This window comes from Podarcis erhardii (assembly GCF_964252035.2).
Source record: "Podarcis erhardii genome assembly, chromosome: 7".
NCBI classification, from domain to species: domain Eukaryota; kingdom Metazoa; phylum Chordata; class Lepidosauria; order Squamata; family Lacertidae; genus Podarcis; species Podarcis erhardii.
Window position 1 is genome coordinate 24530988 of NC_138511.1, and position 12270 is coordinate 24543257.

Sequence of the window (12270 nt, forward strand, 5' to 3'; positions counted from 1 at the left end):
GCTTTTTGCGGCATTCTGAACTTGGTATGAGCATCCAAGAGAACGTATCATACTTCAGAAATGCTGTTTTTATTTTTCACGACAAGAGCAAACATTTGTAACACCTACTGTGGAATTAGCAAAATTATCCAAATGATAAAAATCTCTGTAGTTAAAAAGAGAAGGCAACACATACTTATCCTCAATAATTTCCAATGCCTTTTTTAAAAATTCAAGTTCGCTAGTTGCCAAAGAAGACAGAATATTGATGGCTCATCCACATTGTCAGAAATGAAACGTTCTCGTAGCTGCAGTGAGGTGACATTAATTTGTGAAAACTACAAAGAGACCCCAGTTTCCTTAAAAGGCTAGTGCACTGAGCCTAGCATGTGCTTTCTTTGACAAGCACCTAGTCTTTCAGATTCACATAGCAGCGAACAGATTACTTGAGCCATGAATTGCTTGTGTAGCACAAAACTATAGATGCTGACTTGAAATAAGTCTTAGGATGGGACTTGCTCCCAGGTAAGTGTGTCACAGATGGCATCCTTAAGGCCACCATAGAAATCTTCTCTTTCTCTCTTTTTTCAAACGGTGAGGAGGAGGATGTTGAAATGGCAGAAAACAGAGTGAAACCAGTAAAATGTAAGCACCTTGACCAGGCAGTTCACAAACCAACAGAATGTTATACCTAGAAATAATAATAGCAGCAATAGAAATTGCATCAAACTAAGTTCTACTCAGAGCAGACCCACTGAAATCAGTTGAGCCAAGTTAGCCATGTTCATTAATTTTAGTGGGTCTACTTTGAGTAGGACTAGCATTGGAGTCAAAATATTAATGGTACTACTACTAGCATTCATCTCTGATATATTTATCTCTGTTGAATGTGTTCTAATCCCAGGAATTATAATGAAGAGGGAACTGGGTTCTTGTTGGTTGCCGAGTTTAAAGTTTTGTGGGGTTTTTTATCTGTTTTCTTTTTGTTTTCTCCACCTCCCCCCCCAAAAAAAAAACAACCTGAGGAAGTTTTCAGGCAGTTTCAAAACTCTGGACGCCTGACTCCCATAACCCAAACATCCTTTTCCTTCAAATTGCAAGGGAGCTGCAATCTCTCTCTTACATTCTTAGGGTAAGGAGGCTGGTTTGATAAGAGCTGTGGGTGTGTCTCAGATGTGAAGATTTTAGGTAACCGAGAGAGGATGAAGTGAAAGGAAGACTTTTGCAAGAGAGGGATAATCTGAACTGAGGATGCTGTGTTGCAGATAGAAGTATCCCCCACACTCTGCACACACACACACCCTCTCAGCTTCCTGAGGCCCATAATATCTGCTGTTTCCCTCTAATCGCGTACAGAATGGTTTTTGTGGTCAGCTCTCTTGATTCCGGATTAAAGCACAGGGACCCTCTAAATTTAACCTGGGTCTGTCCGGTGGGGGATCTTGCACAGCAGAAGCAGGTCAGCAATTTCATTGTTGTTTTCTCTCTCTCTTCCTCTCCCTCTCCCTCTCCCTCTCCTCAGCCCAGCTTTTGTCACCTTGTGTTTGTCAATATGCCTGCATTCTGTGGAGCCTTTAAACCTCTGCTTTGCAATGCAGTGTAGATGGAGAAGGGCTGCTAGGGGCTTCTTAACTTTGAATCGTGTCTGGGCCAGGATCTAAAGGACAGCGGACCTAATTCCAGTGAAGCTTGAAATCAGTACAACTGCCAACTCATCGTGACCCAGCATCATGCCCCTTTCCTCCACCTCATTCGGGAAACTTAATGAAGTTTTAGATGCAGGAACAAAAGGCCATCAGAAGCTGCTTTCTACAGAATGAAATGATTGGTTCATCTAGTGCAGTACTGTCTACCTTGACAGGTAGTTGCTCTCCAGGGTTTCAGTTAGGAAATATCCCTAGAGAGATGGCAGAGATTGATCCTAGGATCTTCCACACGAAAAGCAGATGCTATCCTTCTGAGCTACAGGCCTTCCCCATGTTCTTTGTAGGGATGGGGGGAGAGATTAAATTTGCTTCCAATTGAAATTCCAACCCACCCGGATTTTCACTTTACGAAATATTTACACAAATCAAAACGCAGCCATTGTTCAAAAGGTGCTCCTTCTCTGATTTTATTTTGTTTTTGTTTTTGCAATGCACTTCTCCAGCCAAGTAATGTGTACATGCGATGATGAAAAATTCAATGAGGATTGGAAACTTTTCATTAAGTATTTAAAGAACTACTGCAGCAAGATAAAAATGCAAGCAGGATTTGAAATATGAGCAGCAACAGCAGCATGTATTACTAAGATAAATAGGTTAAATTGAATGAATGGAATAGTATAGGCAAAATATGCAGCATTTAAGGAAACCATGGAAGGGGAGGACGGAAAGCCAATTGACAGAGTAACTTATGGTTTAGGTTAAAATTTGTAAAGTGTTTTTTTTCTCTGTGAAAAATTACTAAATAATAGTTTTTTTAAAAAAGAAAATGCACATGCTAAGGTTAAGTCTGCATTGAAATGCACATATTAGTAAAAATAGCATACAAAAAATGCATTATATCAGGGAATGTTGCTTTGCAAAAAAAAGAAAGAAAAGGTTGCGTCAGAGAAAGGTGTGTATTATTAGAAATGCTAACTAATTTTCTTGAGGAATTGAGGACTTCTTGTTGAGAAGTGGACTTAAGCTTAGGAAAATGAGAAGGTGGAGGAAACCAAAACCGACAGTCTCACTAGACATGTGTCCCCCTAACAAAATGTTGCGTCTGTTCAGAGTAGGCCCATTTAAATTAATGGACATAGCTAACTTAGGTCCCATGAATTTCACTGGATTTATTCCCGAGTAAAACTTAGCTGGAGATAACCCATCCGCTCTGAAATTCAACCTTCATGAGATTAGATTACCGGATTGATCAACTTCCCCCCTGCTCCCAAAAGAAAGCTGGAGATGAACTTTGCAGAATTCCCCTTCAATCTCAGCTCTCTTTAAAAGTCGACCTGTCCACACATTCTCCCACAGTGTGCGAGGAAGGATTCAACCTCGCCTGCCATGAGGTTGTGATCGTTCTTATCTGACTGAGCGGGTGGCGCCTTCTGGAATAAATTTCTATTCATTCTTTTTTGCTGCATTAAAAGATGCTTACAAGGGATTTTGCTGTTGTTTTAGCTTCAGTTTAGCACTTAGGTTTATTTGAGGAATAAGGTCCTTCCTTTATGTATCCACCTTCAAGGAAGCTTTCGAGAAATGGCTCTAACTCTTGCTAGGTGGAAGGAAGGAAGGAAGGAAGCGGTAGGATATACAGTATACCAGTTTTGGGGAAGTGATTCCCTTGCCGCTCAACATCCTTTTCATTGGTAAACGGTGCCCTCTAGCGGGCGAACGAAAAGCGCGGATGCACCCCCTCAGAGAACGTGAGAATGCCTTTCAAAATAAAGGTCCATAAATCCAACAAGTTAAAAAGCAGCAGTTCATGATCCAGCCTTATCCATTTATTAAAATTATATCTGACAGGCTATTTGGGTAAATCTGGGTGAGATGTGTCAGAAATGGGTTCACTTTGAAAAGCAGAGGGTAAACCAAGGCAGAGGAGAAACAATAGTTGTTTTGTGCCTATAAGGCCAACAAGGAATGAAATACTGCTCCTTCTGTCTTGCACGGGGTGGTATATATCACACACTGAATGAATCATTCTTTGAGCACAACGCAATTTCAGCATTTCCTCGGGCGCTGCTTAGAGGCATCACCAAATATCGGCTAAAACCAAATTCAGAGCGAATTCAAAGCTTCTGAAACAGCTGTGTGATTTTCAAGGGAACATTTGGTGGTGGTGATGGGGGAAAAGATTATAGATTATCCCCAGCTGCATGCCACCAAAGTCATTTTGCTTCTGAGGAACAATAAGATTTGTAGTAACGATATATGTGCAGCCTATGTTGTCACATAGACTTTATTCTGTCTTCTGCTGTGTTGTGTTTTAATTGTCGGTGTGGATTGCACACCGTCATTTTAATCTTTGTTTTGTAATATTTTATAACATATGTGTGTTGTTAAGCATTCCAGGAAAAAGGACAGGATAAAAGAATGAGAAATCAATAATATTGCAGGTTGCTTTAGGTTCTTAATGCAAGTTTCTTTCTTTCTCTCCCTTTATCTACACCTTTATAGCTACCTGTTTCTAAGAGTGCCACTTTGTCTGACTTAAAGGCAGAGCAAAAATTAAAAGCAGATCCCTCACATGGGATTCTAATATTAAGAAACTTAAACTAGTCTTCCCTGACATGCTGCCCTCCAAATGCCCTTGCGGGTACTTATTAATTACGTACCACTTAATGGCAATATTGGCTTCTAAGTGGTTTACAAGTATGAAAGCCAACAACACAGATATTAAAATATAAACATCCATAATTAAGAGACACACTGAAACAATCCCATTAAAGCATTAAAATATAAGCACCCATAATTAAAATTGGGGGGGGGGACAATTCCATTAAAACAGTACACCAATTAAAACAAGAGATGAGAGGTCAAAGGTGGAGAGATCATAGGAATGCCTGTGTAAATAGGTGCATCTTCCAAAGCCGGTGGAATGCCAGTGTAGATGGAACTTCTCTCATTGGGCTCTAGCTCCCATCCTCCCTGGCCATTGGCTGTTCTGGCTGGGGTTGATGGGAGTTGGAGTCCAGAAACATCTGGAGGGCCTCAGGTTGGGGATGGATGTTTTAGGGGAGGGAAAGGGGAGGAAACCACTGTTGGCTCCTGGTTTTCCAGGGCAGGTGGGCATTGTGCTCTCAGCAGGCTCTCGTTTCCTGAATGTGTTCTCCACCTCCTCCTTATCACTGTCATTGCTGCCCACTCCTATCTTTCTCTCCACCCATTCCCCACCAACTCCCAAAGCAGGCAAAGGCTGTTGCTCCATTCCCCAGCTACTCATATGCAGAGAGCAGAAGTGAGCAAGCAGCACATTGAGGAAAGTGTGGACCAGGAAGCTCCAGGGATTGGCAATGGGCCCTTACTGGTGTGGGGGCCTTGGCTGGTGCCCAGTGATGTCAGGCCCTGCTGCCAGGCCCGGAGGGAGCACTAGGGGTGAATGGGAACCAATGCAGTGTCAAGAACTTTGGACTGTGTCCAATTTTTACGGTTGTTGTTGTTGTTTAGTCGTTTAGTCATGTCCGACTCTTTGTGACCCCATGGACCAGAGCACGCCAGGCACTCCTGTCTTCCACTGCCTCCCGCAGTTTGGTCAAACTCATGCTGGTAGCTTCGAGAACACTGTCCAACCATCTCATCCTCTGTCATCCCCTTCTCCTTGTGCCTTCCATCTTTCCCGACATCGGGGTCTTCTAAAGTTGCATAGTTGCCTATCTCCTTGACTCATGGGTCGCATAGCTCCATACCCTCCAACATTTCTCCAATGAAAATTTGTTGTTGTTTAGTCATTTAGTCGTGTCCGACTCTTCGTGACCCCATGGACCAGAGCACGTCAGGCACTCCTGTCTTCCACTGCCTCCCACAGTTTGGTCAAACTCATGCTGGTAGCTTCGAGAACACTGTCCAACCATCTCGTCCTCTGTCATCCCCTTCTCCTTGTGCCTTCCATCTTTCCCAACATCGGGGTCTTTTCCAGGGAGTCTTCTCTTCTCATGAGGTGGCTAAAGTATTAGAGCCTCAGCTTCAGGATCTGTCCTTCCAGTGAGCACTCAGGGCTGATTTCCTTCAGAATGGAGAGGTTTGATCTTCTTGCAGTCCATGGAACTCTCAAGAGTCTCCTCCAGCACCATAATTCAAAAGCATCAATTCTTTATGGTCCAGCTCTCACTTCCATACATCACTACTGGGAAAACCATAGCTTCCTATTGAAATGACTAGACCTGACTAACTTAGTTCTATTAATTCAGCAGGTCTACTGTGAGTCAGGCTTAGTTGGGTGCAACCCTTTATTTTGGTGAGTAAAGGTTTGCTTGCTTGTTTGGAGTATTGGTCATTAATTTGCAAGATAGCATGGATATCTAGCTATATAAGTTCTCAGGGGAAATTTCCCCATCTCTGAGGAGGTTGCCATTTTCCACCATGTCATAGGCCGCAGGTTAGGCTCAGCTATATCTCCCAGCTCCCCACTCTAGTGAAGATTTCTGTTTAGAAAGAGACTTGCGAGTATTGAAAGACCAATGCAGCTGCTGCCTCTAGTTGCAGTCACCAGGCTGTGAAACATCACACTGTGGGATGTGTCAAGCCACCTGCCCCTTCCTCTCTGTGGAAAGGTCCCCTCCACCGTGGGTGCTGACAATGCAGCCTTAGGACACTTGCGTCAAAAGCTAATATGCTGTTTTTGCAAGGCTGGTTGCACAAAACACATGAGCTTATTTTTTTGAAGTCAGGACAGATATTTACAAGCAGCTAAAGAATGAGAGGGGAAAGGAATGCATCAAATATAAACCAGGGGCGTGGTCTTAGAGGGTTCAGTTGTCATTATTATTATTATTATTATTATTATTATTATTATTATTATTTGCAAACATTTTCATACTGCCAATGTTAAGGAAAAGTATCCCCCCAGTGAACAACATAAGGGGTTGTAGATAATACTAGACCTATTCAGCCCAGTATACCTGAAGTAGTGTCTCCACCCCCATCGTATGGCCTAGACATGGAGGTCCAGCGCCGAGGGCCTTCGGGCGGTTCCCTCGCTGCAAGAAGCCAAGTTACAGGGAACCAGGCAAAGGGCCTTCTCAGTAGTGGCACCCTCCCTGTGGAATACCCTCCCACCAGATGTCAAAGAGAAGAACAACTACCAACTTTTAGAAGAACAACTTTTAGAAGACATCTGAAGGCAGCCCTGTTTAGGGAAGCTTTTAATGTTTAACAGACCACTGTATTTTAATACTTTGTTGGAAGCCGCCCAGGGTGGCTGGGGAGACCCAGCCAGATGGGCAGGGTATAAATAAATTATTATTATTATTATTATTATTATTATTATTATTATTATTATTAGCACTGCAACCCCATAGTTCCCTTTGACTGGACTTAACTGTCCAGGGGTCCTTTACCTTTGTTTACCTGAGCAGCCTAAGCAAAGCCCTGCTACACCTTCGGTCTCTTTGGGGCTTCCTCTGCCCTCACCTACATCCTCTTCAGGGTCCTCCGATCTCAGGAAGGGTCTCTTCACAAGCCACGAGGGCTCTCCAGCTCTCTCCTGCCATTTCCTGCTTTGAATCTATTTCTATTTCTATCCTGGCACTATGCATATACATGGTTGCGTATGAGGGAAGAGTGCATAAGTGAGGGGGACGCCTGTATTTTAAACCCCCCCCCCCGGGGGTTATAAATTGAGCAATAATAACAAAATCTCTCCCATAACTACTAGCATTGTTATAAATTTAAATTTTCAGTTATAATGCAGGGGGAAAGGGCATAAGTTTGGATATATTTCTGGGACTCAGTCATGCTGCAACAGTTGGCAGCAGTAATGAAAGAGGGGAAATTGCAGGAGGGGAGAGGGATCTTGTCCTCAGGTCCTAATTGTGGTTCTTCCACAGGCATCTGGTTAGCCACTCTGGGGATAGGATACTGGGCTAGATGGGCCATTGGTCCAATCCAGCAAGTTCTTTTTGTGTTCTTATGTGATTCATTTTCAACATTGAGTGACACACATTTCTGCCGCATTTATAAGCTGTGGGTCTTCTGATTGGATTTCTTCTTTTGGGAAACAAAGTAAAGGGACACTGACAGTATTGTTGTTTTTTGTGGTGGAGTTACTTGACAACTGGCGTCCTGTGATTTGTTGAATTGTGGTCAAGATTAATTTGCCTCTCCCCCTCAAAGACAAAAAAATTAATACATGGACAACATGAATTCATATTGTTATCCATGATGGCCTCAATTGTTTTCGAAGCACAAAATCAGTAGTACAACACAGACCTGTATCATGGCTGCACATTGGTTGCGCAACTGTCTACTTTGGGAATCGTTTTCATTACAAATCTTGGGCCTGTTGTGGAAGCCCTAGCTGGTACAGGATGCGGCTGCTAGACAAGGGGGTGGGCAGATGGTCAACCAGATATGACCCTCTTGCTAAAACATCTGCATCGTCTGCCAATGTGCCACTGGACGAGTTTCAAGGTTCTTGTGTTGATATGAAAAACCGTTGAAAAACAAACAAACATGGGTATACTTTTAGGATTGCTTGACCCTTTCTATCCCAGCTCAATTTCTGAGATCATCCATGCCCACCCCACCCCACCCCAAGCAATGGCTAAATGTAAGATGTGATTAATAAACTCAAGTAGACAATTATCTAGATTAGAAATGGCCACAACTTTGTTGATTACAGGTATAGGTGGGGTTTTGGCTCAGGCATTGGGTGTAGATCCGTTCCAGCCCCCACCCCCGACAATAACAAAAATTCTTTAATTTAAAAAAGGTTAGGGAATTCAGCTCCCCCAAGTTCCTACTCAAAAACAACCCTGTTGTTAATGGTCTTTTATGTTTTATCACTATACAGCACCCTGATATTTTATGATACAGCAGAATAGAGGGGGGGTGGGGGTTCTTTTTTGTTTTGTTTTGTTTACAAATAAATAAACCCAGTGCTAGCTAATATTCTTGAACCAGCTGCCTGTTCCATGTACTTCTCTATTACCAGGAATGTGTGGCTTTGGAGATGGTGGTTGGTGCAGAAGTGGGGGATTGTTGATATTCATGACTGCTTGGGCTCTGCCACGACTGTATAGCTCCTGCATATGGGCAAATGGGTTTTCCGTCATTCACTTTGTGGCTGACCCACAGATCACTATTGCACGCTCATAGTTTGGTTTGCAGCTGAAGTGGATGAGACTGGTTGAGTGAGGAGCATTGCATGTACCCATGAGGGATGTTGTTCCATGCATCAGAGAGGAAGATTTCAAGCATAACAAAAACCAGAAGAGTACAAGAAGCATGATAGAGACCAATATTTGGGGTTGCATCTAATTCTTCTCAGAGTAGAGCCATCCTTCAGTGCTGAATGGAATTAGGAGCTCCTTCTCACCCGAAGCTCTGTGAAGACATCAAAGCTATGCAGACCTTTGGATCATTCCACATATAGGGGTGTGTTGAAAACCCCTTCCTTGCAGGCAACACCCTTGGGGCACTGTGATCTTCACTCAGGCGGAAGTGGGAAGACTTTTGCAAGGCCACTGACCAACTCCCCCCTCCAAACAATACAAGTTTGTGTTGGAAGGTGTATTTGCCAATCGGGGAAAAAAGACATGTGCTTTGAGCTATATTGAATTGTGACTTTCCTCCCTCTGAGTCCATGAAAATCTGGCAAACTTAGCATATGACTAATAGCCGGGAGCAGGGATGGGGGGTGGGGTAAAAACTGAAAAGAGCCAAGATCAAACAGATCAAGGGGCAATTTTCTTTTTCTCTCTGGGGGAAAAAAGGCCTTTAAGTCATACGAAAGTGACTGTGCAGATTTAATATTTTCTCTTCTCTTCTCTCTCTTTCATTGCAAATGTCTAGATTTATTATAAAGTTATTAAAGAAATTGAACCCGGAGAAGAGCTGCTGATGTATATGAAAGAAGGTACTTATCCGACTGGGAACATCCCACCCAGTTTGGAAGGTAAGAATTCTTACACGAACGCACTCTGCAACCTTGTCCCATTTCCTTCAAGACATGAAGCTCCCTGAACACGCACACAACGAACAAAAAATGATGAAGTACTTAGAATAACTCACCCGTGAGAAAAGGTTCCAACATGTGGGGTGTTTTAGTTTTAGGAGTGAATAAGGGATTGGGGACATGATAGAGGTAATTAAAATCATGCATGGTTTGGTAAAAGTGGACAATGCTATAAAACACTGGGGTGATCCAATGTGGCTGAATGCTGGACAATTCAGGTCAGAAAACAGGACTGGACTCTTACACACCTTCCATCGTTGGAATTTTCTCCCCCAATATATAATGATGGCCGCCAACTTGGATGGCTTTGAAGAAGGCAAAGTCAAGGATGACAAGGCTATCAGTGTTACTAGCCACAATAGCTGTGTCCTCCCTCCACTACCAGAGGCAATATGCTTCTGAATGCTGGTTTTTTGGTAGAGGAGATGTTGTACTCGCCTCCTGCTTGTAGGCTTTTCATAATGTGCATCTGGTTGGCCACTGTGAGAACAGGATGCTGGATTAGACACTGCCTTGGCCCAGCGTGGCTCATGAAATGTATCATAAAGAGGAGGCCGCAGAGGGGATGCAAAGCATTGACACCTTTTTTTATCAAGCAGTTTGCGGAGGGAACAAATTATGCAGCTTGCAATGCAGAACTGAAACGAAACTGAGAGCCAGCACCACATTACTTGGTATGGCAATCCAATGCACTGGAGTGTTTCTTTTCGGCTTGTTATTCTGCCCCATTGTCTGATTGCAGCATAAGAGTGACGAGCTCTGCCAAGAAGTCGACTACAGTATCTGCATCCACAAAGGGTGACGAGTTGGCAGCTATTTAATTCGTTTTCTTCATCCTTATTGCAGGAGAGCTATGCTGAGGAACTGACCTTTGGCATGTACACTACTCTCTGTTCTGTAAAATGGAATGCTTTTTGGTAGGGAGGGCTGGGAGATTCCGCAGGCATGGTGGCTGCATCAGCAGCCTTGGGTGTGGACCTTTCTGCTTCTAATGTTGCCCTGTGGGCATGGGAAGGGCTGTAGCTCAAAAGCAGAGCATCTGTCTTGCATGCAGAAGGCTACAGGTTCTGTCTCCAGCACCCCCAGTCAGTGTAGGTAGACCAATGGGTTTGACTCAGTATAAGGCACCTTCCTATTTCCCCATGTCTTAAGAAAATTTCCATAGCTCAGTGATAGAGCACCCGCTTTGCATGCAGCAGTTCCCAGGTTTGATCCCCATCATCTCCAGGCAGGGCTGCCAGTCAGTGTAGATGATACTGAACTAGATGGAACAGCGGGTCTGATAAAGGAAAAGACATCTTCCTCTGGGCTGAAGCCACAGTGTTACTGCTTCCTGGCCACTGACCCATCCTCAGAATTGGGCTCTTAAGCCAAACTGCATGCTCCCAGCAGCCACGTGGTATGGTCCTTCCTGGACTGTAAGTGTGATGATACTGAGGGAGGCTATGAAACAAATGGAAGAAGAAGACTGCTTAGTTCTGGAAGATCTGTTGAGCATCATACATTTCATTTCATTCCAAAATGACACATTTCTGAATCTACCAGGGCGGGGCGAACCCCCCCACCAAAAAAAAACCCATTTACCTTGCTTCCAACAATGTTCCATTTTTGACATGCCGCAGTATTTATCTACCACCTCCTAATAGCGTATCAAGTAGCAGGCAGTTGCCGGCTAATTGCTTCCCAAACATAATAACCTATCATCATCAAACATTTGACTTTTTAAATACTTTGTCTTTCTTCTTTTCCTCTTTTTTATCCCCCCCCCCTTTTTTTTTGCCTTCGACAAGGCTCGGTCTCTCCCCCCACCTTGCTTTTCCAGTGCAACTCTGAATTGCACAAGAAAGGAAATGTTAAAATGTTCCACACAAAGATAATTAAAATCTTTTTCTCCAAGCCGCAGCCAAATGTGGCAGACCCCCTTATCACTGCAGGAATTTTGAGCAGGGCTCTTGAATTCCTTTGAGATACGGTTCTGGTAGATTAGCATGTAGATCCTACAATTATGTTCCCCTTGGTCTCTTTGAAAGCTATTACGGCCTGATGTAATTTTTTCTCTCCCCTTCCTCTTCTCCCCCGGTTGCTTTCTCACTATGTCCCAAGTGTTCCTGATGGAACATAAGGCAGAAGCGTGTAACACAAATTTGACAAAGAGGGCAGGAAAGAATGACGGAAAAGAATTGCCTGGAGAGATTCAACCCCTCCCTTAATGCCATGAGTCCTAATCTAACCCCAAGAAACATAGGAAGCCATCTTATAACAAGTGTGGACATTGGTCCATCTAGTGGTCTGTCTGCATTGATGGGCAGCCTCTCTCAAGGATTTCAGCCATTATGATTTCAGGCCAAAGCCAGTGTTGTGCAGAGGTTAGAGCAGAGCTTTCCAAACTGTGTGTCGCGACACGTTAGTGTGTCGGCTGCAGGGCTGGAAAGGCGTTAGCTTAATCTCTGGTTTGCTAGTAAAACTGAATTACTGTGTCACGAAATGATACATGTCTCTAAAGTGTCACCAGCATGAAAAGTTTGGTAAGCTCTGGGTTAGAGTGTTGCACTTAGGGAGACTAGGATTCAAATCCCCTTGAAGCTCACTGGGTAACTTTGGGCCAGTAATTCACTCTTGGCCGAACCTACCTCACAGGGCTATTGT

At 43.6% G+C, this 12270-nt stretch overlaps 1 protein-coding gene across 5 annotated transcripts in view; it reads left to right on the plus strand.

Moving 5' to 3' along the window:
* The window catches only part of PRDM16 (PR/SET domain 16), a 447195-nt gene that overhangs the window by 394787 nt on the left and 40138 nt on the right, over positions 1–12270 (plus strand). For all 5 annotated transcript variants that reach the window (XM_081870802.1, XM_081870803.1, XM_081870805.1 and 2 more), the window contains exon 5: positions 9462–9564. In XM_081870802.1, the coding sequence (XP_081726928.1) occupies positions 9462–9564 (103 nt within the window). The remainder of the gene's footprint in view (positions 1–9461; positions 9565–12270) is intronic.